Genomic DNA, 27,253 nt, shown 5'->3' with positions numbered 1-27,253 from the left:
CTTCCCCCTCGCCGCCGGGGCGGCGCCGCCGCGGGCCGCCGTCCCCTCAGCGAACCGCAAGGCTCGCTGAGGGGACGCCGGCCCGGGGCGGCGCCGCCCCGGCGGCGAGGGGGAAGCGGCGGGGCCCGGCCCGGAAGAGGAGGGCTTTCTGCGGCGGTTCGGTCGGCGGCTGGCGGCGCAGGGTGAGGGGGGCGGTGGAGGCGGCGCGGGGGTCGGCCGTGAGGGAGGAGGGTGGCGGGAAGCCGAAGACCCGCTGCTCCCCTCAGCTCTTCCCGCGGCGGGCTCCGGCCGGAGCCGCCAGAGCTGCAGAGGGGCCCTACCCGCTGTGCGGGGACAGGGCCCCGGCCCGACCCGCCGTGCGGGGAAGAGGGCTCCGGCGCGAGCCCTCCTGAGGGGAGTGAGCCCCGTCGGTTGCTCGAGGCAGTGTTTGGCCTTAGGCGGAGGAAGGTGACGGGTCTCCCGTTACCGGCCTCCGCCGGATGAATGCTGATACTAAAATTATTAATCGCGAGGAGAGCAGCTCCCACTGCTCTCTGGAGAAGGCTGTAGTGGTATGCGGTGGGTCCCCAGGGCAGTGTTACCCCCTCCCCGCCCCGACTGAGAGAGCCCCTGAGGAGCGAAGTTCCTTGGAGGTAGCTCATAGCAAAAACTAACGAGGTTAGCTCATTGCAAAGAAGGAGGATGAAGTCACTGGACATCCTGCAGGAATAACTCCTACACCTGCTTCAGAAAGGTTTACGCTGCGTCATTAGGTGGAAGGGGGAAGGCTGCAGATGGGCTCTGCATATCACCAGACACTGAACTTTCTGAAGCTGACGAAAGGGGAGTTCAGCCTACAGAAAGAGTACTGTGCTGTATTCCCCATCCCACTTACCCACTCTAGTCTCAAGCTGCTCATGGGTACAGCAGGGAGAAGAATTAGGCTTGGTCATTGAGGGTATATATTTTAGCTCTCGGGGTCCAGAAGAAACCTGTCTTCTTCCTTCCCGCCAGTTTGCAAGGTGAATATTGGTCCTGCCTGCACATCTTCAGGAGACAGCAGAAGAGCTTAATCTGGAAGTCTAGAAGCAAAGACCTTTAATGCTCTAAATTATCCAGGGCTTGTTAAAACAGTAGGCGTAGAGCCTTTCTCAGCATCTGCTATTAGGGCCAGACTTTTACTGATGGACAGTACTACATAGCACCAATGTCTGAAGGGCAAATGCATATATAGCCAGATAAATAAGGGCACTAAGGCCTTAAACACAAATCCCATCAGAGAGGCATATTATGAGGTAATTTAACATCCTCTTAGGTGCTGTCCTTACCCTGAATGAAGTTATTAACACATAAATTATTGTGAATAAATCTGATTATTTTGCTTTGCTGGCTATGTGTAGCTGTAGGCTTTGCATGATATTCCACCTTAGTAAACTTTTCAGGTTGATTGTAGTAATGTTTTTCCTGTCAAAAATGGATTAGGGGTAGATTGGGAGTGCATTCTGAAGAAATACTTTTTTCTATTACTAACCCTCAGAAATGTCCCATATCTTTCTACCACAGCTCACCTGATATAGGTCTATCAAAATTGATTCAGAGATGCTGCTGTGTAATGGCTGGCTATATTAGATATTAATCAGAGTTGAATTTCTCCTGTGTGGATGGAGTCCCTTAAAAGCACTCCCAGTGTTTAGACAGATCAGTGTCTGCATATCCGGTATAGATGTCCAAAGACTGCACATAGAATTGCTTTCCATCAGAGAGAACCTATTCAGAAGAGTTATTTACAGTCTTAGATCGTCAAAACTTAAGAGTCAGTCATCTATGCTGTCTGCCCAAAACTTAACTGTGTTAATCCGAGTGTAACTTTTCATTGTCCTTCATTTGCCCTAAGTGGATTTTGGTAGCTACTACAATAAGAGTCTTCACACATTGCTAAAGCCACTTTTATCGTGTTAATGTTTAAAGTTTTCAGAATGACTTCCTTGGTTGACATGCCCCTGAATTATGAAAAGATGTTTGCTCATCGATTCACATCAGATGATGAAGAATTCCAAGAATATCTGAAACGCCCTGCAGATCCCCCTCCTATAGTTGAAGAATGGAGAAACAGATCTGGTGGCAACCAGAGAAACAGAGATCGGTACTGATTTCTTTTTTTTTTTTTTTTTTTTAAAATCTTGGTAGTTTCACAAATATATAGTTAAATGATCATTTATTTCAGAAGCAAGATAGGAATTTGTTCTGTTAATAGAAGTATCTTCTTGTTACTTCATAGGTAACTATGTTTAAGAGAAATAGCTTTCTCTGAAAAGTAATGAGGTTTTACATTTTCTCTGTATTGATAGTAAAAGTTTTTGCATTGTGTATAAAAGTATTAAGTAATTTGCTTTTTAGTAAGGAATGAGCTGGAACCACTGCCCTGGGGTTTGTTACTGCTCAGCCAGGAACGTTTTTCCAGAGGGGAAAGATGAGAGTTCTGCAAAACTAAGCAGCCTGTCTTCTGTTGGATAATAATTGGGAGGAAAATGTGCGAAGGAACAGGCTAATAGTTCGATTATCTGTTGCTCCCTGTCCAGAAAAACGTTTCATTTGTAACCTAAATATTTGCTGTACTTTGTTAGATTAGACTGTATTTCTTTTATCTAGCAGAAATGACTGTAAAATCCATCATCCAATCTGTCTAGCAAGTGCAATGTTACCTGCCTACTGCAAAATATTTTGCATTATTTCTTCAGGATGTAATTGCAGCTTTTTCCTGAATTCTGGACGGTAACATCTGATTTTTATGGGACTGAAAAACGATTACAGCATATAGTATGTATGGTAATACTAACATCATCCTTTAATATAAAGTAGTTAAACTCCAGTCCAACTAAAACTGGGAAGACTTCTTAGCTAAATATCTAAATAGGATTTGTGCCTTACCTGAAGAAAAGGACAACATTCTAACTTTTTCTTACCCTAGAAAGTTGTCATTAAGTTAAACACAGAATCAGTTTCTACAGATTAAAAAAAAGGGTGATTGTTTAAGGAGATGTTCTTACAAAACTTTGTAGTTCTTTAACTAATGAACTCTTACACTCTGGTCACAAAGTGAACCTCATGTAAATGTTGGTTGTCTACAGCACACCACTGAGATATCCAAAGAAAATGACTGTGAGGCAGCTCAAGTGTTGATAGGAATCGAGATACAGCTGAAAAGCCAAAATTTAGACTGAACAATGGCTAAATACCACTGATAAGATACACTCTCTTGAGTATGGGAATCTATATGAGACTATGAAGCAGTGGTAGTATGCGTTTTAGGGAATATGCAAATTCCAGGACTCTATGCTGTTAGGTAGGTAAATTGAACTTACGCCTGCTTTGCCACAGCTTTTAACCATAAAGTTACTAGATTGAACCTGGCTTTGATACAGCTATGGCTGTATCTTCTGGTTGTTTTTTAGATATACAGTCTGTTTGCATCTCTACTCGAAGTTCCAGCAGTTCACCTAATGCCTGTGAATGCTTTGTGTTAGGAAACAGACTGTCCTTCCATTGCTTAGTAAATAGTGTGTTGGGTAGTAGTAAGAAATTAATGAATTATCTCAGATGACTGTAGATCTGTTTTCATCAGTTTGTCATAAAAACAGGTAAGTAATTAAGTGTATAAACAGTTAAGTGACAGTTTTCATGAAAACTGTAAAATTTAAGAGTTCATTGTCATTCATCTTTTTAAAATTCACAATTTGTGTGAATCTTTGACATTTCTTTTCATTGCAGGTTTCAAGATGGTAGATATTTTAGAGGGGACAGATACAACTGGCAAGGTGACTATAGATCTAATCAGAGGCCAGAAAGAAGTTGGGGTAATAACTACCAGCAGCACAGACAAGGACAATCGTACTCCTCCCACTACGGACAATATGGCTACAACTCCTACAACCCAGGGCCTCGTTACCATCCCTACTGATGATATTTGTGGTTTGAAAGTCCAGTAATGCTATGTAAGAAATTCAGTTAGACTTCAGTTTTCTTATTTTTCCACAGTTTTATAGAAACTGAAGAATCAGTATTACAGTCCATTGCTGTTTATCTGTAGTGAGAATTGAAAAAGGGAATACCTTTTATGAATAATATAAGCATATTATATGGAGTTTGTTTAGAGTCTGTAGATCTTAGATTAAATTTCTGTCTCATTCTTTTCTCTGAATACTTATCAGTACACTCCTTTTCTTCCATCACTGAGATTTCTCTCTATTACATTTTAGAAAACGACAGGTCAGGGGAAAACAGCCATGGTTTGTGTGCAGCCTGTAGCAGTGGCACATTGCCTTAGATAGTTCTCTTTGAAAGTGACATACTGTGTCTTTCTCTGGAGAGAATTTCTTAGTTTGGCTTTTGATAGTGAGAAAAGCTCAGTTTGGTTTGAATTTCAGATGCCTTAAAACTGAGAAGAGAGATGCTATTACAGAAATATTTTATGGGGTTGGCATAGTGTCTGTTGACTCAATGGCTTCAGTTTATTTGCAGTATTCCTCTTAAAACATGGTCTAAAAGTTGGAATAAAAATTAAGTAGTTTAAATATGTATCTTCTTATTGTAGTAGTTCAGCGATAAAGAAGTTTTACCTGAGAAGTGATATCAGACAGATTAATTTGTATCATCTTAAAATAAATCTGGTATGAGCATAACACATTTTGGAATTCCCATTTCAGTAAAGCTGTAAAATTTTTATGATAATTGTAATTAGTTTGTATGAAATACTTTGTGCATGTTATAGAAGAAAGGAACCATAATCAGTACTGTTCTGTACTTTTTTTGCATGAGAAAATAGCACAAGCACTGCAGAGTGTTATTCAGTTCTTAGAATCTAAGTTCTGTGGGTTTTTTTAAGTATTCACACAATAAAAGCATAGTTCACATGTAAAGATGTTTCTGACTGTTTCTGAAACCTACTTTTGAAACATTCAGAATTGCAACACACTCATCTAGGCTGACAGTTGCACTAACATAAATGTTAATAGTGGACAGCTGTTGGTTTAAGTTAGAAGAATGGCCTACTCAGCTACAATCAAGAGGATGAGACACATTGTGATTAATTGGAAGTCTGGAATGTTAATCCACTATCTTACATTCTATTATAATAGGGTCAAAGTTCTCTATTTCACCTAATTTGTGTCAGGAGAGCAGTGCATTTCTTTGTACTTGACATTTTCTTCAGCTGTTGTACAGACATACAGAACCAACCATGCCGATTGTTGTAAAAGTCATGACATTATGTGATAAGGAGCACAAATTGGTGCATCTTGATTTAAAAACAAAGTCAAAAGCACAGTCTCCCAGCTCATAAGATGCTTTTAAGAGCTAAAGAGTATGTTTACTGTGGTTCTCAGAAACACACGCTGTATGTAGCTTTTACATAGTCTGTGATACAAAAGCTGTGACACAAGTGTCTCCACCTACCTGCTAATTATTTCTGTTTTCTGCTTTTCATATAATATTATTAAAAACTGTATCAGAGTTAACATCCTACTCCGTGAAGTATTTGCCTTGAATTCAGTTGTTTAACCTTAGAAATCTTTTAATGAGAGGTTTTTTTTCCTTAAGGAGTTTTACTGGATGAAGTGCACCCTCTTTAACCCTCATTAATACGGCAGAGCTGTTACACTGGGGGATATAAGACCATGCAAAGTTCTTATCTGTGCACTGTGGAGAGCTGCAAGGTGGTATGGTGGAATTCCCTTTTAATGCAGAATCACATGCAAAGTGCCAGCTATCCCAGACTCCCACCTCCGAGAAGGGAGTGCATCTCTTTCTGCGAAGAGCCTGACACTGCCAGCTACGCCACGGAAGTCAGGCTGTGCCAGGGTGTTGTTCTTCCTTACCATCTGGTGTAGCATCTCAGGTTGAAATAAAACCTGGCAAAAGAAACAAATTCTGTCTCATCTGTTGCTTTTCCTCAAGCCCAATAACTATTTTATTTTTAGTGTCTTTCAGCTAATGAATAAGAATCTACAACACTGTGACCAAACTGTAGAAGCAGATAGATGAGGATGGCCTAAGCAGAAGTTATGACTTAGAATCACACATTTCACGATCTCAGCTCTCTTAGTTTCTCGACTGTGAGACCAGGAGAGACACAGGCCAGTGCAGCTTCCCGGTTTCTCTCTTTACATTCTTGACTCCATCTACCTCACCATTAGAGCTCTCAATTCAACTTTAAGGACCTATCCTAAAATCCTTTAAGGATTTTCCTTGGAACAATTATGGCAAGAATCTAATTTTTTTGGGGGAATACATTTCTAAATAAATGCATGCCTTGCATTGGACAGAAAGGTAAATAAAATTCAATATATATTACCTCCAGCAGTTTCCACTTAGATGAATTAGTATTTATGATAAAGTTCAGTTTACTGTTTCTGTCAAGCTAAATAAAACCAGTAAGTATTGCCTGCAATTACGGTTTGTGCATTACAGTGTGTTACTGATGACAAAACTGAAGCTGGGTAACTTTAACATTTGCAACCTCAAACACTACAGAAATTGTTTGCTTTAACTATGCTGGAGATTGCAGGGTAAACATTAAAATTCAGCGTCTGGAATCTGACTTTAAGAGATCTCTTCCATCTGACATTTCCTCAGACATCATTATTATCATGAATAAAACAAAAGAAAGATAAGTGTTATGTATCAAAAAAATGACTGCCACGTTACCAAGAGTTTGAACGCCTCAGAAGTTCTGAATATGGCTTTTGCAGCAGTTCTAAATCCATTCCTGAACACATACAGCAATTTTGTATTGCTGACAGTCCATACAATTTAATTGATACTGAAGAATTATCATGCTAAATTACAGGTGCTGTGGCAAACAACTAAGAAAACTCAGTAGCTTTCATACAATTTCTTAACTAGCATTTAAAAAAATGCTAAAGGCTTTCAAATCACAGCCTAGCCACTAGATACTTGAAGGCAAAAGAAAGTGCATAGAAAAAAACCCCACCTTGTTGTGATTTGTGAGATACAATTTTACAAGTGTTCACTGCTATTCGACCTCTATTTTATCCTAGTTCTGCACTGGGAATAGAAATGTGCAGACGTGCTTTGAAAGGTTAGTTAGAAGCCAAACTACATTCAAGAGGCTCTCTAGTAGAGATTTCAGACAGGGAAGACAACTGTCATTTCTGATACACATATAATCAACATTCAACTTCTAGAACAAAAAATATATTCGATCTCCTACTGTTTAAATATATTCGAATATATTTAAACTCATACTATTAATTTTCGAATAAATATTCTGCTTAACCAAGAAACATGTTCACATTTGCTTCTTATACTTCTTATACTGAGATGTTGGAAGGAAAATTCTTTTTGTATCAAATTTAAGCTAAGGTTTTGCCTGCCACCACCCCTATTCCCTAGGAAAAAAAAAATCTCTGAATTACACAACTCTGGGTGAATTTTGTTAGCTGATCCAACTTGTGCAGTCACACCTTCTCTAACTCTGACAAGCAAGAGGGAGTGAGAACATGGAACAAGAAGGAAGGGTAAACAGGACTGCTCCTTACAGCAGCTACTGACCGCCTTAGGAGCAATTTAATGAAACTGCACCTCCCTTGCCTTTCATTTGCCAATCAGGAAAAATTACTATAATCTGTCCCTGTGTCCCTGTATGTTAGAAGAGAGCTATGTAACCCTGCTTAAATTATGCACAGTGCTGATATTCTAATGACCAGAAGCTAAGCAAGATTATGGGGCACCTCAGATTTCCCTGAAAAGTACCTAGGAAATACGCAGCCTGATTCGAGACACATGGAGGTAAATCCGAGAGAACAAAACAGAGTCCAGTGGCTCCAGCACTGCCAGGAGAGTAGATGGCAACTGTACTATGGTGGTGCGCAATGATCTCGCCTCTCAAGAGGATTATTTTTTCATTAGGCCCCACAGGCTGGAATTTATTTTTGTGTTTATCATGGCCTATATTTTTCTTCAGTAAAGCACAGACTGTACTTAGTGGTTGTCAGTCCTCATTTGCTTATGCGAAACAGTGATGCCAAAGTGTTATTTCTATACAGCTCACTCCCTGACTTTCTAAGTACTCTGTCCTGTTAAAATGCAAATTTATTACAGGAGATGGTAAAAGTTGGTAACAACTATGTTTTCCTCTAAGTCTAATAAACACACAACAGGAAAAATTATATCATCCCAATGGTTACCTTTTTTATTTGTGACTAGCAGAAATACAAATGAATGTTGTCTTTTTCCGAACACAGAGATGCTCCTTTTTCAAATAATACTTCAGCAGCTGGATGATTTTCTTCCACAAGTATGGGCTGCCTTCTTTTTTCCTTTTTTTTTTGCATAGCATAATTCAAACCTTGCTTCACTAATAAAAGACGTATCAATAAATCAATAACAAGCATCAAAGCTGCTCCTGCTCATTGTTTGAAGAAAACACTCATCTATTCAGAAGATGAGTTAAAGTTAAGAAAACAACTTAGTTATTTGTTATAAAACTACAAAAATAACTAAGGGGCAACCTTATCCATGGAAAAAAAAAACTTCAATGATTCAAGCAGCATCTTCAAACTGAAACATGTTACATGTTAAAAGAATGATTAAGACACTAAGCTTTTTCAAAGCTCTTGTTCAGTGTGAGGAAAGGTAAATTGGTATTTATACACCCACATAAATTAAACACTTAAGATTATAATTAGTACTGTTGAGAGAAAGGTTAAAAAACCAAGCATACCATAAGATGTTTAACTTAGCTTTTGGGCACCCTGTTCCAAGTTTAGCATGATTCAAGTTGATCAGAAAGTGGATACCCTTTGTCCAAAGTCACGTCTGAAGTTTGTTTCTGAAGAAATGCTTGAAACAATACATTTTCTATTGAAAATGTGCTCAAGAAAAATAAAGTAACAATAATAACTGCCAAGTGCAACTAGCCCCAAATGATTACATATTCTTTTTAAAAACTAAAAAGAAAATTATTTTTCCATAGCAAAGGCCTGGTTTTTAAATTTTACCCTTCTGTAGTCATCAAGTCATCTTGATTTATGAATGCCACTGAGACCTAAAACAAAGTACTTTTAAGAATACTGCTTCAGTGGTTTTGATGGTATGAGCATTTAAATACAGCACACGAAACCTCTGGAGTTTAAATCAGTTTAATGCAAGAGCTCTGTGTGGACACATGTTCTCCTCAGATCAAGCTCATGTTACTCATTTAAAAGCCACACGCTTGAAACGCCTGCTCTGAAGTGAGCTGATGGAGCATCAAGCCTGGGGTACACACACCCTCCTCTAAACCCAGCTCCAGCTAAACTGCCATAAGAACGTAAAGGAGCTTTACCTTAAATTGCCAACAGGGGCAAATCCCGTTTCCCCAACCCTGCAGCTCAGAGGATACTTCCATCAGCAGAATTACGTTTTTTGTTGCTCTAAGATAAAATGGGAGTGGGAGGGTACGTCGTACAGCCCAGGCAACGACGGGAAGGAGCACGGCTGAGCTAAAGGAACAATTGTTTCCTGGCCGTTTCCTCATGTATCCTGAACCCTGTAGGGGAAAATAAGTTTTGAGATTTGATTATTGGTTATCAAGTGACTTTACTGCCACGCCACAGCCGGGGCGGGGGGGGAGGGAAGAGAAATTCCTTCCTCCTCCACAGACTCCAGGGACCTCCTCAGCATAAAAGAAGCTGGCAGAATATGGAGCTAGGAATCTGGAAGCAGTTAAGCAGCTGGCTCATTACACTGGCAGAGTTTAAGTCCTTAAGTAAGGTGGAGAGATCCAAGGGACAATAAACAAATAGCTATTGATCACAGATCCTGCACTCTGGGTAAATCCAATTGAAGAACCTCTTTAGACCTCACAGCGGGATTGTAGTTTTTAAGAGACAAAATGGATTTAGTGCTAGGTAATAAAAGATCAGCCTAATCTTACTTCCCTCCATACCTGCATGAGACATATTCTTACTACTAGCCTAAAAATGTTTTTTAAATCCAATACCGTTTTTACTCTCTCCTTCCTATCGCTACGCAGGCACCAGGCTATTTATTTCAGATATATCTGTCTTACTAGTTCCTCACATTCTTGAGCACTCCTGAAGATGAGACCTTTTAAAGCTACTTTAAAATTCTAAAAAGACAACTGTGCCACAGTGCCAGTCATTCTACCTGAACGAAAAAGAAGTTAAAAGGAAAGAATGTTTTCAAAGATAGGACCAGACACGCGTGTTATTTCCCAGCTCAGCTACAAACCACTTTTAATGCTTTTGTGTCTCAACTTCCATCCGTAAAACAGTGGTAAGTCTGTTTCCCTCTTCTGTGCTCTGTATTTCGGCTACAAATCCTCCCAGGCAGGGGCTACTCCACTTAAAGCGTAGGTGTGGTGTATAACAATCTCAGCTGGGGTCCGTATGTCCCAACACAATGCATTAGAAACATTCTAATTAATTAAGCGAATTAATTTGTTTGCTGATTGTTAAATTTTTTTTTTAACTAAAAGCAAACACATTATTGATACTATGAAAGCAGTGACTTGATTTAAACACTGCCTTTATGTCACTCCATAGTTATATAGCACAGTACTTAGAGGTGTATAGCTGGGATCCTGTGGCCTAGCAAGCTCTCAAAGCCAGACCTGCACTAAACAATAAGTGATTCTAATCCTATGGGTGTGGCAGAAAAGCCTTTCAAAAATATAAGTGGCATAAAGACAGCCTCATCCTGGCTAAGAGGTATGGGTAGTCCAATCTGATAGTTGACATTGAATTAAAGAGAGGTGAATTAAAAATGAGGGGGCAATCTATGCAAACTGGATTCCACATCAATAGAACTTGTGACGGTTACTGTATCGAATGCACTATTCATTTATATTTAATTGATTTCAAAAACATTCATGCACACACCATACAATCATGGCAAGAGTGAGTAAAATTCCAGCCTTATGTAAGTATTACAGTGCTTGCCCTTTTTAAATCAAGTAGATGGAAAATTTTTAATGCAAACTACTAGAATTACGTAGTTAAGCATCTGAGTTTCAAAAACATTAAAGTTGTTCTTTGCACCTACAGCAAAAGAAGAGGAAAGAAAATACAGCGGTAAGGGGAGGAGTGGACGAAGCAGCCACGATGAAAGAGGGAATGTACTGGTGCGGGAGAAGGGGGGAGAAGAGTGACAGAGCAGCCATTGCAACAAATGTGTCTTATCAGAAATAAAGTGTCATCTTCTAGAAGAGTCTATTGAAAGGTCAGAGTGTCCTTAGTAGCTGAGAAGATGAAATCATCTGACTGAAGGTAAAATACAAATCTATTTAAAAGCCATTTGTGATTGATGAGAACTGGAAGACAAAGATGGCATCACAGTCCCTTGGCAAGAGAATTCCTCCAGATGGCATCTATTTCTCATTAATGCTCTGGGGGAGGATCCTAGACATCCCAGCAGGTCCCGTCATGACTTTGGATTCAAAGCTGTCCACAAACTCAGCTGCTCTTTGGCTCAACTCCACTTTTGCTGCACATGCATATGGCACACAGCAGCGCTACAGGACATCGGCTGATGAATGACTTTTAACTGTTAATTTCTGTCTCTCTAGATCACACCTCCTATACTATCTTTCAAAAGGCAGAAACCTGTCTGTAACCATGCCTCCCAAGACATGGCTCAGAAAAGCTTCTCAGGCTCTTCACGTTTTCTGCTACTAGTATAGAAACTTTAAGGATTGCTAGAAAACACCAAGAACTCTAACACAAAAAAAGAAAGGAAATCTTAACAAGTGAATGTCAGCTCATTTTTCGTTATTCATGCCTCCAAAAGTGAACATCAAGATGACCAAAACATCAACCCTGAGTTAAGACCATATCAAATATCTGCATCTTGGTTTCATTTGGCAAAATCAGAGCAGAGCTTTAAAATAGTCTCTAAATGGAAAATTCTTTACTCCCTGTCCATCACCAGCCTCTTTCACTCTACATGTTGTGATGCCACCATACCATCATCCATCCCTTCATACACAGAACATTTGTAGCTGGGTTTGAGGTTTTTTGTCCAGTTTAATTTTACATGAATTGAGGGACAGATTTTCCACACTTCCCTCTGGAAGCTGTTCTCTGAACCTCCTGGAGCTCCAACTCCCTCCTTCTTAACAACGGCTTAAGTATGGGACCTCTTCCTCTACACTGTTTATCATCAGCTATGGATTTGTTACTTTGAGACAGCTTCATTGTGGAATAGCGTGTGGTAGTGACCTTACAGTATTTTTGTCCACGCCACTTGGGATAAAAGCAGCCTACTCAGAGATCCCAGCTGAGTTCAGAAGAGCCCAGGACCCTTACAGTGCTAAGCACCTACCGAAATCTCTACCGAGCTCCCCTACTATTGCTTGCAAGAAAGACAAGTAGAGTTTAATATGGCAATCTCATGGTTAACTACACAAGAATGCCTCAGTTTCAACGGCTGAGAGGAGGTTATTTAACAAAAGAAAATGACTGTAGGTAATAAAAAGTCACTGACACCTCACTAGGATTTGTCTGGCTTAACACAGACAGGGTGGAGAACACTACCAACCTGAAAACAAGCCAAGGGTCCAAAAAGTAGAATTTATTTGAATTCCTACAGATTAAGCTGCTAAATAAACCACATTCTTTTCTGTGAGCATAACAGATAGAAATATATAGGAGCAGTCAGTCCACTGCAGCATGCTGAGAACCTAAACAAATGTTATAACGCATGAAGGATCTTGTGTGTATAACATCTGCATCGCGGCTGGGGTGGGGAAGTGCCACGCTGGGTCCGTGCTGTTTCCGAGGCTGGCGATGCCCCGCTTGTCCCTGTGACATTGCCAGCCTGCAGGCAAAACTGGAGAGCGCACAGTGTGGTAACAGGGCTGATTATCCGCCGGCAGATGATGAACTGCAGATTCCCATGCAATAATGGCAAGGCCTTCTATTTTAGCTAGCAAAACACTATAGCAGAACCACTGATCTGTAGTTATGATTTTATTTAATTCAATAAATTGTTTACTTTGTGTCCACATCTTACTCCGTTTCCAAGTCAAATTAACACATCATTTCAGGTTAAGATAAGCAACACATCCTGAATACTGATACAGGCCAGAATGTGGTTATACTAAAATCAATTTATAAATCCTCTTCATTGGCTCTTTGTCAGGAAACTTCACTATACACAAGAGGAAGTAAAGGAATAAACCAAAATCAAACATAGTATGCTTAAGGAACAATTAAAAGGGGTATTTTAATTCACCTTTGTAACCTTCTAAGAGCTTTCAAATTTATGGCTTGAAATGATAATGATTTTGACAAAAAACATTTTTTCCTCTGTGAAAGGTATTAGCAGGAAATTGAAAAACTGAAGGAAAATGAAATTGCATTTTTCACATTTGTTATGAGCCTACTCTAACTGTGCAGTGGGAGAGGTATTTATCATGCATAGCCTGTCCTTCTCTTTGGATGCTCTTTTCCAATTTGGACTGGAAGCCCTGTGTGTTAAAAGATCATTAACCAAAGTCACGTACATCATCTCTCCCTCATAAATGAAGACTGTAAACACTGCAACAGGCACAGAGACACCGTATAATCAGGGCCCAACGTAGACCTTGTGGCTCACACAAGACAAAGTAGACAGACTAAACTACCCAAAAGAAATCTTTTTTCCCCCTAAAACATACCCATCCCAAAGAAAGGGCAAGGAAATGGTCTTGGCAGCTGCTGAAAGACTGGAGCTGGTCTAGAACCTACACATACACCTCTGGCCCTGTGGGACCCTGCCACCTTAAGTCTTAGCATAACCGATTTTATTACCTGGCTTCTGGATGGATAGTGTCCTTATCCCTTGTATTTACACAAGGTTTCAAGCACATAAGAGGAGCTTTACACTGTGAACACATTATGAAAGAAGACGGGAGACAAATACCACCTTACACTGGCTTATACAAATCATGACGTTGGGACGGAGTATTGTCTCATGAAACAAAGGGCTGGGTCATACAGCCGTATCGTACAATGTTTTCACATCAGCATACTCCAAAAAAATTTTAAATAGAGTCGTAACACTGGCTGCATAGATTTATAAAGCAATCAGATCTCATGGTGAGAGGTATACTGAAGTATATGGAAGAACGGCTTTCTTCATAGTTATATTCCTGTCTCCAGGCACTAAATGCAGTATCTCTGCTCATCTCCGCACTCAATGCAGTCAGACACAATACACTTCCAAAATTACAGAAAACTAATTTTTGAAACTGAATTCATTCCTGTTTAGTGTCTCCCACATAAACCTGTCTTTTATATGGCACTCTTGGCCCCTAGCACAGAGGGGTTGATCTATGCCCCAGCATTTTGGAAATCATTTTAGGTTGCTCTTTTTGCCATAAAAGAGAGGAATGCAACGCCTCGGGTAGTGAAGAAAACTGAGCAAGATTTTCATCTCCTTCCAGGAGTCTCATGATCTAGTTTTAAATCTTTTTCCATTACTATTTAATGGTACTATAATTACTGTAAGTCTCTAGCGTTCAGAATAACCACAAAACAAATACAACCTTGATTATGCTCTTATTATTATTTGTATTACAGTGGCAACAAGAGACTTCGAGCTTTACCAAAGGAACAGAGGAGTGTGCATCTCCAAGAACCTGCATCTAATCTAGAATGAGAATTTGTAGGTTATTACAAACAGAAAAGACTGGGGAAAAGGGGCAAAACACTGAGGTTGCTATACCTAGTTTATATGCTCTTATTTTCTTACTTTAGAAGTCTGACATTCTTCTTTGGAAAAGATTCTGTCCTTCATGAAACTGGACAGAAAGACAATCAGCAGTCCTAGTCTCTAGAATTGGCTCAAACCTTACTGTTTAGGACAAGTTCTTCTCTAAAATCCTTAAATACAGCTATCTCCCCTGCTGCCAATCCAACGTTCACAACAGTCTTGAAAGCTTATTTTCTGCTGCCAAACCTGTCTCCAGTCACACTTCTTTGTTGCAACTAAGAAGTCACAGATTTATTTATCGTCTAAAACTGTGGGCTGTATTTATCCTCTAAAACTGAACAGGCATGTAGCAGTAGACCAAAGGCTGCTTTGTGGAGAGAGCACATCATTTTGAAAGAAACAAAGACGGGTGTCTCTTCTGCTCAGTGCTGTTTGCAGACAGTAAAGCAAAAGAAAGCGTTTGATTTACCCTCTCACATACTGCACTATTGAATGAGTCAGTTAATCAGAAGACCTGATTTTACCATTCCCAAGTGATTTAACTTAAACCTTGAAGTGTCATCCCCTTTTGGTATTTGTACTTTTTCAACAGTGGAAATTAATCCAGCAGAGGGGCTAGGTCTAAAAGTCAGAGATGAAAGGTGGCAATGATTGGTACAAATTTATCCGAGTTCAAATTTATCTTCTAAAGTCTTAACGCTTTCTTTTCTGACACAGAAATAGAAGTGTGCGTCTCATAGTTTGAAACCATTTTTAATACAGTCCACAGTTATCTTCCGCTGCAGAGCAACCTCTCACCGTACCCACTAACCTGAATGAGCATTTCTGGCAGCAGCTCCTCCCTGCAAAAGGCTGGAGGCTGGGCTCCCAGGGCTGCCAATGTGGCATAATGGAAACCTGCGGGAGACTTCACAATGCTTTGGACGAAGCTCTGCAGATAAGACAAGACCCCGGGAGTTGCAGTTGGCCGACTCTGGTGTCAGGGGGATGTGCCAGCCTCTCACAGCAATTACAAAGTGTTAGTCCTGGCTTGCTGTGAAGGATAATAGTTCAGTCACCAAAATGAAAAAATACTGGCTGCCTTTGTAGAATCAATTTACTTAAATGAGATGGGAAGGCAGAATAGATGAACTAGTTATGAGCAGCTCACCAACTATTCCATCTGAATTTGTATTTTAACCACACAACTCTAAACAGCATCAGTAGATGCTCTTTCTATATTACACATCAATGGCCCTTACATGAATCTATCATTTCAGAAGATGACTCTTTCCTTACCGAAAATTTTCAGATTGGCATTCAAGGGCTCAGGATTCACACTAAGAGGGCCATAGATAATATCCTTTTCCCGCCTAGATTCATAGATTGCAAGTAAAAAAAAACTGTGAAAGTTATATTGCAAATTATTAGATTTACAGTCTTTGAAAACATGACAGGTTTTTTCCCCATTCTGACTTGAGTGCTAAACAGCAGAGCAGGTAAATATCTAGAGTCTATCACACCCTCTATTCTGTGCATGTTCCTCCCCAGCAGAGCTTAGAAGGACATGCAGCAAACATTTCCAGCAAGCCAAGCAAAATTGCTGCTAGCCCAATAAATGACCTTTGATTAATGTAAATGATTCCATTTTTTTCCCCCCTCTCCCCACCATGTTTTATTTTCTTTATTTTTGGATTGGAGAAGTTCACCTAGTATGCAAACCCAGGAATCAATAAGCAAGTTCTGTTTCTTCAGAGAATCTAATTAAGGTACCTCCCACCGGATAACCACAGGACAAAGCCTAAAACCCAGCCTGGAAATAGCTAAGATCTGAAAATGAACTAACAGAAATTGCTTATTTAATTTTATAAGCCCAGGTGTGTAAGACTTGCAGCACTTCACTAAATTCTTCCCCAGGTAAAAAGACCAAGTATGTCCACTGAAGTGAGCAGGAATCATATGCAGCTGAGACACCAAAGGTTTTCTATAGAAAAGGTTGTTAAACACGCTTTAGTGGAACTTTGCTTCACAGCCTTGTGACAGCGCTGCAGAAAAATTTCTGTTTCTTGTGGAGGTCTATCTTACAGCAAGATTGGAGAAAAAAATACTTTCAAATTCAGATTTGCAATGGCAACCCCATAAAGCTGGCAGAAAGGCTTATGGCAAGCTCTGGTATTACATATTCTTTTTGTCTTTGTTTCTTTAAGTGCGTAACACATTTATACCAACATCTCCACTTACAGGCTCACTTTACTTATTTTTGCAGATTTAGGATTCATATTCTTTTCAGACTACTGAAAGTTGTGTTTAATTAGATCTTACACCTTCTCTACTTTTACACACACAGGCATTTGGCTACTGAAAGACTGGCCTTGCCACACATCCACAATTTAATGACAGCTATTGTCAAATTAGTGTTTTCAGATGCTCTAATTTCACATTTATCTTTTGCCAGAAATATTGCCTGGCACAGATTAAATAAAGGAAAAAATTTATTCTAGCTGATATGTGACAGCAATCACAGCAAACAGAAGTCATACAGTTGGACAACATCATTATAAGCTGATCATCTTTTAAAAATATCTAACAAAAAGCTCCTGGGTCTGCTTTAGTAGCTGAGCCTGAGCTCGGCAAGGAAGTGACTGAGCAGAATCAGACATTCTCATTAAGTAAAATTAGCCAAGTGCAATTTGCCTGGCTGATGCCCTCTATGTATTAGCATTTATATTCAGCCAGTGATGAGCTTAATCAGGTTTTTCAAACAAAAAGAAAAAATCCCTGCAAAAAACATAAACCTATCAGGTTTATTAGTAACAGATTGCACTGCCATTGTAAAAAGCTAAGAAACTGAAGAAAATTGTCTGTTCAGAAGTGCATCCTAGTAGCTAATGGCAATCTTTCCTCATAGCAGGAACATGACCTCACATACGTGCTAGCTGATTGATGTCAGATTTACTGAAGACAAAAGGAGGCATTTTATTAAAGAGCAAATGCCAGGAGGCTACACAGAGCAGCTACAGGGCCTCACTGGAAGGGACAGGTTTGCCCTCTGATTGCAAAGACTCTGTCACAAGGTCTTTTTTTCCCCCCCTTTCCACAACAAATGCATCTCAAAGAGCTGTCGAGCCCAAGAAACAGAAAAAGAAATGCAACGGCATCTAAGGAGATAAGTGTCAGCAACGATGCTGATGTGACAAATAAAGAGCAGAAACAACGCCAGAAAGCCTGGTCCTGCTGGAGGGCACTTACCTGAAACAGCAGCAGCAAAACTGGACGTGAGAGGCAGCAAGAGGCCATAGGAACCCAAGGCCCAGAGATGTCAGGAAAGCGGCTGCTTGAGCTGACCACGTGTGGTGATATCGCTATCAAATTTAACCTCGCAGACCTTCTGAACATCAGAAAAGAAGCAGAAAACTTTGTAGATTTTAAGGCAAGCTATCGAAAGTAGCACTGGTAAAAAAAGGTTCCATAGAAATAGCTTGTTTTATAAAATTCATCTTGCTAACGCCCCTTTCAGACAAATGGGCACCAAGTATGTCCTAACATGTATTGAGAGCTTCGAAGTTTTTTATAAATTATGCCTCAATGCATCCTGGTTTGCAAAACACTCCAGCAATGAAAGCTGGCCAAAGGAACAACATGCTGCAGCCCTTCCCACGTGCACTGCACGCATACTAGGCAATAGAAAAAAGGCAACTTAATGACAATCATCCCAGAATTACACTTCGTAACCCCAGTTATTCTCTTAAGGCAGACAACTGCTTTATCTGAGCAGCACAAAATGAGGCTTTGACCTTCTGTTGTTCATTCCAACATTCTTTTCTTCTTAAGTCCATGATTAACTGTTCTCTTTACAGCATGTTTCTATAGTGACCAACTGCTAAATTGATACTCAATATATTTCCCTTTCCACCTGCCTTACTTCAGACTTGGAAACTCAAAATGTTATTTAAACAACATTCCAAAAACTGAGCCTCAAGCTGTAGTAAGATGTTATGGTAGACTACTTCATCACACTAACTTCTTCAGCTCTTGAAACAAATAAATGTAGTGTTTATAGATGAAAGCAAAATTCTTCATGGCTCACTAACAATTACTTGAAAAGCTAATATATAAAGGACCAGGAAGAAATGAATTCCCAGTACCTTAGAGAAGTATCAGACTCCTCCTTTCAGACAAGTATTTCATTTCTTCAGCAGCTTTTTGACTGTTTATTGTGCCTTGGTTACATTAACACCCTAAGTGCAGCAGCCTTCCTAGAGAATAACAACCAAGATACACTTTACATGTGGGTAAAGCACTGTGTTCCCAGAGGGAGACAGGGGAGCATGTTTTTATAATAGCTAATATGGCAATGAATCATCCTCCTGAGATAAAGACTAAAAACATTAAGAGGGGAATATAGTAGGTTGAAATAAAAAATTTTTAAAAAGGGACTTACCTGGTTCAAGTTTTACATATGCAAATAAACAGTATGAGAGGGGAAACAGAGTGAGACACGAAGTAATCAGCAGAAAGATCAGGTGTATCTATCTTCCTGGAGGCTGAAAGAAGGAAGATATTAAACTCTGCTTTCTGGTAGATTGCCACTGCCAGTTATTGACAAAGTTGTCAATTATACAGGATTATTTAGACTGATGATACCTGAAGAAACGGGGATTTAGAAACACTTGGGACTAAAAGGAGAGATAGGAATGCGCTGCAGATGATAAATGGAGTGGATTGAAAGTAAAAGAGCAAAGAGGCCAGCTTCAGAGGGTATAATTAAATATCCTTAATTAGCATATTAGAGTACTGCAATGAAACCATATACCTACTTTCAAAGTAGGATTCTAGAAAATAATGTAACCGAGTGGATGAAAGACCAAGAACATTCTATGCCATAAAACTGCTTGGCATAGAATTTATTCAGATAACTTCTATTTTGCTAATGTTTAAATAACTTAATTATACAAAAATATGCACTGACTGCCCAGGTCTGTAAGCAGTAAGATATTAAATCACCATTAGACAGATTTTACTGAAATTGGTCAGACAACGCATTAGGAAAAGAGGACAGTGCTTGAATTAATAGCAGGATTTCAAGTAGTTGAGTAATCATGTAGCTTGATGCACATGGATAAAGCAGGGACCAACAAGTAAAAGGAAGGTTGCAACTCCAATGTTTTTAACCACAATGTTTTAAACTGGTCTAGGAGTAAGAGTTAAGTTTTATTTTGAGACAGGAGATGTGAAAAGTGTTCTGAAATTCTTGGAAAAAGCCTCCTACAATATCACAAAGCTCTGTTTATTAAAAACTGAAGAGTTAGGGATATTTGCTACCACAATTTTCTTAATAGAATGAAAGATATTTGACTGTGTTCATGAAGAGATAGTTGACAGGTTAGGATTTCAATACAAGATTTGAAAGAGCTAGGCCTAAATCAGTTTTGGCATTGTCTTGTTTGGTCATGCAAGCTGCTTAACTTTTCTATACCTCACTTTTGATATACAATGTTCTGGCAGTTCCCGTCTCCCAGCCATTTCACCAGGATACACGTATCCACAACCAAGAAATTATGGATATAATTGGAAGACTGCATGAAAAACATTGATATAAGAGGCTCTCGGATATTAGATATGGCAACACACCAGTGTTATTTATACTACCCTTCTAAAATAATTTTGGTTACTCATATTAAACAAATTCTCTGTTCCCAGCACATAAAGGCTTTATTTGCCACAATGCTACCTAGTCCACTGTCTCAGTCCTGAGACAGGGCACTACTACCAGGAGAACTGAATTTCCATCCCTCTGCTTTGATTACTATTGTGGCTTCCATCTGCCATGGCTTTTTTACACCATCACTGAGGCCTCAACTAAGTAATGCCTTGAGCAACAGAAGCAGGGGCTTCAATACATGCCACCAATAATGCTTCTGCTTCCTAAGAAGCAATGCTAGAAAACAGCCAACTGCAACAAGTTTTTAAAAAATACTGTATGATGACTGAACTGGACAGATTAAAGTGAGTCTTAAATACCATATTATAATCCAGACAAAAGAAAAAGTACTTGCCTTGGCCAAGCACAAAATCAGTATTATATAAATGGCTCCCCCCTCCCCTCGCACACACTTGCACACGCAATAGAAAACAGAAACGCAGTAGGGAGGAGGGCACAGTGCTTGTTTTCCCAAGGACTAATAAACTTCCTAGCTGAACAGTACTTGTCTTCTGATTGACAAGTGATGAATATGACAATATGCCTGGCTCACATGACGTAAAAACAACAGCATAATACACTGAAGGCACCCTATTTGTCTTCAAGATACTTTCACTGATAAGGAAGAACAGATGCGTTTAGGAAAGGTGAAGCCTCTGAAGCAGAAGCTAGCAAAGGCCAGGCAGAACATGCTGACAAGACAGAGAGGGAAGTGAAAGATTAAATTCGTTATTGTTGTAGATAATCATCACTGAAGACCAATGTACTTCAGAGACTGTACCTGCCTACCCAGCTCCTCCCTCAATCTGAGTCTGAAGTCATGGGAAAGCGTAATACATTATTTCAATATAGGATATAATACATATAACATAACATATAATGTAACAGTATTTAGCTTCCACAGAAATCTTTATAATGGCTGGTGCAGCATACAAGTCAGAATATAACTTATAAATGCAGGATTCCTCAGTCTTTGGATTGCTGTTTTCTACTCACAATAAGTAGTAGTTTAGGAAATAAAAAAACCAAACCCATGAACACTTAGTTTTGGCTTGCTTTGCCTTAGTTTTTCTGCAGCACATGGTACCCCTCTGCTGGGCAAGAACAGATGAAACAGCAAAGAGCCGTGAACCAAAACTGATTGAACAGTAAAACAAAACCAGCCTGTACGAACTGAAAAGGATAAATAAGGAAAGGCAATGTACAGCTGACCAAAAGCCTGAGAAAATAAGGAGCCCAGGTGCAAACCATTAAGCAAACAGCATTCACAATTTAGACTTAGTTCTCCAAACACTGTCCAAACAAGAAAGTAACATTTTTCATTACATCCGTGAAAATGAGTCACCTTGAAGGAGCTGTCATCTTGACAAGCACCAGCTCTCTAACTCTAAAAACAATTGTTGTAATATTTAGGATAACAGGAAGCAGAAAGAATTTCCTAAAGCAAAAGATTTTTGTCCATTAAAAACTAAAATATGAGCTATGAAGTCTGCACTACATGAAGCTGGTAAAGAAATTTAGCTGTAACTTTTGCATTCATAATATTGTTTTCCAGGAGAAGGTATGACAAACCTTAATCAAGCCTTCAGAACAGTTTTTCTTTTTTACTTTAGGCATTACATTTATAAACATACATTTTTAAATATGACAACCATAGTAAAGATAGGACAATTTCAGACACCAGCAGTGATGCAGATGAAAAAGCAAACTCCTACCAGAGACATGTGTGATATCAGGTACATTTTTGGGAAATATAATTAAATCTTACTCTGACCTCTGAAGCATGATAGAGAAGTTAAGCCACCTTCTCATTAGTCTTGAGACTGGAGTATACTTGCCCATTTTGTTTCAGACTTCTTGTTCTGTTCTACAAATGACTCTGCTCAGTTCCCTGTGGGTTGGAATACTACTCATTTTTAAAGCAAGGAAAGATTGCAAAAAAGCCCGGTTTAAAAACAACATTCTAGTAAGTGACTTCTAGGAAACAATTTTGTTTTTGTTAAAAATATAAACACAAAACAAAGTTTGATAATACTTTTTGCCCTTTTATTAAAAACAATCATTACACTTGACATACATTTGGCAAAGATACATAATTGTATCTCTACTTTTCAGGAAACTAATTACAGACTATTACAAAGTGACACCGTGTTTGCAATTACTAGGTTCTGGGTCAGTTTTTCCATACTGCAAACTTCTGGTTTTGTTTCAGTTGTTCAGGTGATTCTGCTTTTAGCTTGCCTGTGTGATCAACAACAGTATATTGGCTTAAAAAAATGTTTATTTTTTAATAACATTAAAAAAATGTACATATGTGCACACAGTGCAAAACTGCACCCAGTACCTGCTGCTAGATATTGAAGAGAACATTCTTCTAGGGTCTTTACCATCCAGACTCATCCTTTTGTACCACTTTTCACATTGAAGCCTGTCACTCCAAGCCTTTCACCTTGTTAACCAAAGTTTGTTTCACTAAGAAACAAGTTTTCTAAACCATTTGTTGAGGGACCAGGAAAGAGAACAAATCTTCCCAACAGGAAACCCTCCAGAGGACAAAAAAGTCTGCAGTGACAGAAGCAGATATGGAGCCTCAGTAAAGACAAGTTTTTCTAACCAAACCTACACGAAAACTTCAAATATACAGCAGCTATATTAACAAAGGGGGGGCGGTGGGGAAGAAGTCTCTTTCCCTAGTCATTACCCACATTCTCAACAGGACTAGATTTACATAAGAAAGAATATCAGTCCATTTACCAAGATGTATTGTCCCATTTCCTGCTTTTGTTTTAGGTCAACTGGAAGCTTCTTTTTTCAGTTTTTCTAAAATCTCATCTGGTGTCATCGATACCAAAATCTTCACCACTTTTTCACGTGATTTACCACCCTGGTTTAGACACACACACACACACAAAAAAAAAAAAATCTTTCAGAGAATCACCATCAAATACACATTCCACAAAAACTCACTGTAATGCCAACATAACAGGTACCTTAAAAATAGTTGTTAAAGTGTGGGTATGCAGAATTAACAGCAGTAAGAGATAGTTCATCAATGTCCTTTCTAGTTATTTGAAAGGTGGAAAACAATGTCTTATCTACTTTCCTTTTAAAATTGGATACAGCTCCCAGAGCATGCCCTGAATTGATGCTCTTTTTATAGGCTAGAACAAAAAGCAAGGAGTGATAAGTTTCCATAATTCACTTGTTTCATCTAGAAGCAAGACTCCATCTAATCTGCATTTTGTTTTTAAAAAGCGGGTGTGTGTGTGTATATATACACACGTATATTTGATAACTGTATACTTTCAGATCGTTCTTCAAAGTTGTCTCCCAGAGTATTAGTTACTCTTAAGCTGAGTTCTCAGGTTGATGATATCAATTAAATGAACAGAAATCACATTGTATAAGACATCTGTTCAGATTAATACAGCAGTTATTTGAAATATTATTGACCTGTTTTTATATTACTGAGAAAAAAGCTATTTTACACAGGAACTGGCAAATCTGCAACCTCATTTCATGTTGCCTGAAGACACAACTTTGCTAGTATTCAGTAAGCCATGAGAAACAAGTTGCTTGTTAATCTGCAGCCTGGCAAAAAGCTTGAAAAGCCCACAAGGGACATCCTGAAGCAGGAAAAAGTCCTTAACTCTACTATACAAAAACATAGCATGAAATTAAAATTAAAAATAGATTTTTGAAGCAGTCTACCCAGCTGCTGATGAAAATCAAGGCCCTTGCATGGAAATCTGGTAACCGCAGTTTTATACTGGATCATTACCCACCAATTTCCCAATTCGGGTTGGTTTTGTTAATGTTATCACTTACCATAAAGCAAGTAGCACCTAAGAGAGCAATCAGTACCAAAAATCACTTGCTGTTTATATCTAGCAGATCAGGATGGAAAAATCTAAGCCACAGGTAAAATACAGACTTTACCACAATGCTTCACTGAGAACAAACACTGGCTTGTGAAAAACAAACACTAGCATGTAATTATTTGGACACCATAGGTGAGAACAACTGAGTCAAGAAGGTCAGACAACACTGGCCCCTTTCATGTTCAACTCTGCTTAGGACTTATGAGAATAATATAGTTAAACCTGAACATCCTTTCAAGGCAGGAAAACAGCGTTATCTGTAAAATGCTGATAAACAAATTAAGCAGTTTGCCCACGATTCAGGAAAACCAAGACTCAAATCTTAACATCTCTACCTTTCGGCAACACCGTGGTTAATTCATTGATCACGTTGCCATTTACCACTATCCTTTAACTGGCTTCTACAACTACTACATTAAACCAACAGACAAAAATAAAAAGCACAATTTTTTATTGTGCTCTTATGTTCATGAACTATAAATGAACATGGCTGGAAAGACTGACTTTAAGCACAATGAATTAATAAAACAAATTATTTATTCAGTGCAATGAATAAAACAAAGAGTTTCTGCTCGCCAAAGTCAAGACATGTAAACTCTAACACAAAGAAACTCTTGACGCCCAGCTATAATCCAAGTGCTTATATATGCTCTTGCTTATGTGTGACAGTTAATTGTCAGAAAATTTTCACTCAAATACAGAAGTTACCTCAAAGAAATGAATGAAAAATTATTAATAAAATGCACATTCTCTGCAAAGCACAAACTTTGTGAACTGCATTGGACACAAAAGCAAGAGAATCTTTGAAGAACATGAAAACATGAACCACACAAATTTGGAAAATATATCATGATAAGAACTATTCTGATTAAAGATCTCAAAATCAGCTGTGGTTCTTCCTACACTAGGTTTGTTCTCAATGAATCATTCCATTAACTCGATTAAACACCTTTAAAGTGTCTTTTGGACTGAACTTGGAGAGCAGCTCCCTGTACTCAATGAGTAAGTTTCAAAAATCTTGAATTTAAATTGCAGTAGGGCAAGACTGAAAGAAAAAAAAAAGGAAGTACCTTCTCTAAAACAACTTCACTCTTCTTCACTTCTAGCACCTTAGAGAGGTAGCGACACAGCTCTGCATTTGCCTCCCCTTCTGATGGAGGTGCAGCAATAGCTACACCTACTGCCTCAGCTGTCACATCTATAACAAATATTTTAGGGATTTTATGCTCAAAATATTCAAAACATCTAGTTATTAAAAATGAATGTTTATGCTTTCAAAAGCGTTTTCATTTAAAACCAAATAAACTTACAGGTTAGCAGGTAATGACATTTTTACACTGCACAAATTTCCTTAAGTTAAAACTGTTAGCCAGTACAAACAAAGATAACCTTCTGATACAAAGAACAGTGAAGCCTTCAGACCTGTATCAGAGTGCAGCCATGAATTATCAGCTTTCACACAGCTGGGCACTGTTCTAAGCCCCTTCTATGTTGCCCATTCTGCTGCAGGTGTAGTCCAGCTTGGCATCACGTAGCATAACACAAATCAGGCTACCCCACAAAAAAAAGCATGATAAATAAGTCTGCCCAGAGAGCTATGCTATCATCAACAATTTCCTTGCGTTGCCAATTGAGCCTGGACACTCTACCAGAGTCCACCACGTCAGCCTCATACACATATCTGTATAAAAAGCAGTTCTAATTTGTACATAAGCAAGTCCAGATTTGTAGGGGGAGAACACGTTTTATTAGATCAAATTTTATAGTTCAAATAAAACCGCACAACCTCTTGGGATACCAATAGCATGCACAAAATTACACGTGTCAAACTGAAGTGCTGATCAAGTGTGTTTGCTGTTACCCCTTCCAAAGAAATTCGTTCAGGAGGATTTACATCGTGCTCGCTGCCCCACCTAGCGTTACCTACGGGCATCGGGGAAGAGCGACTCACGGTTCTTTTAAAAAAAGTGGGAAATTACTACTTTCTTCAGCTTTCTGATGATTTTTTTCCAGCTTAGGGGATAGAGGTAAGCTGTAGAACGCGTTAGAAAGACTAATTAGAAAAAACAGCTTTCCCGCTCCCTCCCCCGTTACTGACGGCTCCTCCCGGGGCGGGAGAGGCCACCCGCGCCGCTCTGCAGGAGAGGCGACCGGAGCATCTTAAACCCCGCCGTTACCGAGCGCCCCGAGCCGCCCGGCAGCGCGGGGCTGCCCCTGCCGAACACAACGCCGTCCCGCCTCCTCCCGCCCGGCGCCCTCAGCCCGGCACGGCGCGGGCAAACTCCCCCGAGATCCCCGCTCCCGGCCGGCAGCGCCGCGTCCCAGGCGCGGGGAGGCGGGCAGGGAGGGAGGGGAGGCGGGCAGGGAGTGCAGGCAGGGAGGGAGGCAGGGAGGGAGGGGAGACCCCCGCGCCAGCGGCCCCACCTGTGACGGCGCTGCACCGGGAGCCGGGCTTGGCGCGAACCGCCACCCTCACGCAGCCGTCGCCCGCCGCCACCACCACCGGTCCCGCGGCGGTGCCCGGTCCCGCGGGCCCCTTCCCGGCTCCTTTCCCCTGAAACAGAGGAACAGGCGCGGTCACCGCGGTCGCCACCTGCCCGCCCCCCGCTCCCCCCGGGGCCTCCCCGCCCGCACCTTTCGGGGCATGGCCCCGCCGCCGCTCCGCACCGCCGCCGCCAGCAGCCGACGGAAGCCGGCGAGGGCCAGCATGGCGCGGCGCGGCCCTTCCGGCAACACCAGCTAGCCCCGCCCCGACGGCCGCGCCTGCGCGCTGCGCCGCAGCCGCGCGGGGTTGCAGGGCGAGCCCGCCGCGCAGGCGGAGCGGCGCGGGGAGGGCGGGGCCCGCCGGGCCCCGGGGAAGGGGGGGGCGGGCCGCGTGCGAGCGGAACGGCGCTGCGGGGGGGCACCGGCACCCCGGGGCGCACTGCGGGGGAGCTTCTCCCGGGACCGGGACCGGAGGCGAAGCCGCCGTCGCCAGCGGCCTCGGCAGCTTGCTGCA

The 27,253-nt window shown here is 40.4% G+C and overlaps 2 protein-coding genes across 6 annotated transcripts; one reads left to right on the top strand and one right to left on the bottom strand.

The window, feature by feature from the left end:
- Window positions 1-84: 84 nt before the first annotated feature.
- RAMAC (RNA guanine-7 methyltransferase activating subunit) lies at window positions 85-4,895 on the top strand. Of its 3 annotated transcripts, XM_075159976.1 has the most exons (4): window positions 147-182; window positions 951-1,001; window positions 1,948-2,122; window positions 3,748-4,895. In XM_075159976.1, the coding sequence occupies exons 3-4, from the start codon at window positions 1,956-1,958 to the stop codon at window positions 3,935-3,937; spliced, it is 357 nt and encodes a 118-aa protein (XP_075016077.1). In that variant the 5' UTR covers window positions 147-182; window positions 951-1,001; window positions 1,948-1,955; the 3' UTR covers window positions 3,938-4,895. The 3 variants fall into 3 exon arrangements, with proteins under 3 accessions (XP_075016076.1, XP_075016077.1, XP_075016075.1); XM_075159975.1 differs by lacking the exon at window positions 951-1,001 and having other exon boundaries at window positions 85-182; XM_075159974.1 differs by lacking the exons at window positions 147-182; window positions 951-1,001 and having other exon boundaries at window positions 1,938-2,122.
- Window positions 4,223-27,018, bottom strand: C11H15orf40 (chromosome 11 C15orf40 homolog). Of its 3 annotated transcripts, XR_012675212.1 has the most exons (9): window positions 26,890-27,018; window positions 26,680-26,809; window positions 25,326-25,453; window positions 23,129-23,258; window positions 20,150-22,265; window positions 19,115-19,217; window positions 17,923-18,058; window positions 15,506-15,727; window positions 4,223-5,885 (listed from the first exon to the last, which is right to left on the bottom strand). XR_012675212.1 is itself a non-coding variant. In XM_075159973.1 (5 exons), exons 1-4 carry the CDS (start codon window positions 26,962-26,964, stop codon window positions 23,166-23,168), a joined length of 426 nt encoding a protein of 141 aa, XP_075016074.1. In that variant the 5' UTR covers window positions 26,965-27,018; the 3' UTR covers window positions 22,399-22,641; window positions 23,129-23,165. The 3 variants fall into 3 exon arrangements, 2 of the variants coding, with proteins under 2 accessions (XP_075016074.1, XP_075016073.1); XM_075159973.1 differs by lacking the exons at window positions 4,223-5,885; window positions 15,506-15,727; window positions 17,923-18,058; window positions 19,115-19,217; window positions 20,150-22,265 and adding an exon at window positions 22,399-22,641; XM_075159972.1 differs by lacking the exons at window positions 4,223-5,885; window positions 15,506-15,727; window positions 17,923-18,058; window positions 19,115-19,217; window positions 20,150-22,265 and adding an exon at window positions 22,399-22,615.
- Window positions 27,019-27,253: the final 235 nt, after the last annotated feature.

Source organism: Calonectris borealis, chromosome 11 (genome assembly GCF_964195595.1).
Source record: "Calonectris borealis chromosome 11, bCalBor7.hap1.2, whole genome shotgun sequence".
Classification (NCBI taxonomy): Eukaryota; Metazoa; Chordata; class Aves; order Procellariiformes; family Procellariidae; genus Calonectris; species Calonectris borealis.
The sequence above is the reverse complement of the archived record's forward strand: the minus strand, read 5'-3'. Positions and strand labels throughout refer to the sequence as shown.

Excerpts from the sequence above, each read along its gene's own strand:
- C11H15orf40 (XM_075159973.1), bottom strand. The coding sequence starts at position 26,964 with ATGCTGGCCCTCGCCGGCTTCCGTCGGCTGCTGGCGGCGGCGGTGCGG. Across the intron at positions 26,810-26,889 it reads GCGGGGCCATGCCCCGAAAG|GGGAAAGGAGCCGGGAAGGG; the intron begins GTGCGGGCGGGG and ends CCTCTGTTTCAG. Across the intron at positions 23,259-25,325 it reads GTGAAGTTGTTTTAGAGAAG|GGTGGTAAATCACGTGAAAA; the intron begins GTACTTCCTTTT and ends TGTCTAAACCAG.
- RAMAC (XM_075159974.1), top strand. The coding sequence starts at position 1,938 with ATGTTTAAAGTTTTCAGAATGACTTCCTTGGTTGACATGCCCCTGAAT. Across the intron at positions 2,123-3,747 it reads AACCAGAGAAACAGAGATCG|GTTTCAAGATGGTAGATATT; the intron begins GTACTGATTTCT and ends TTTTCATTGCAG.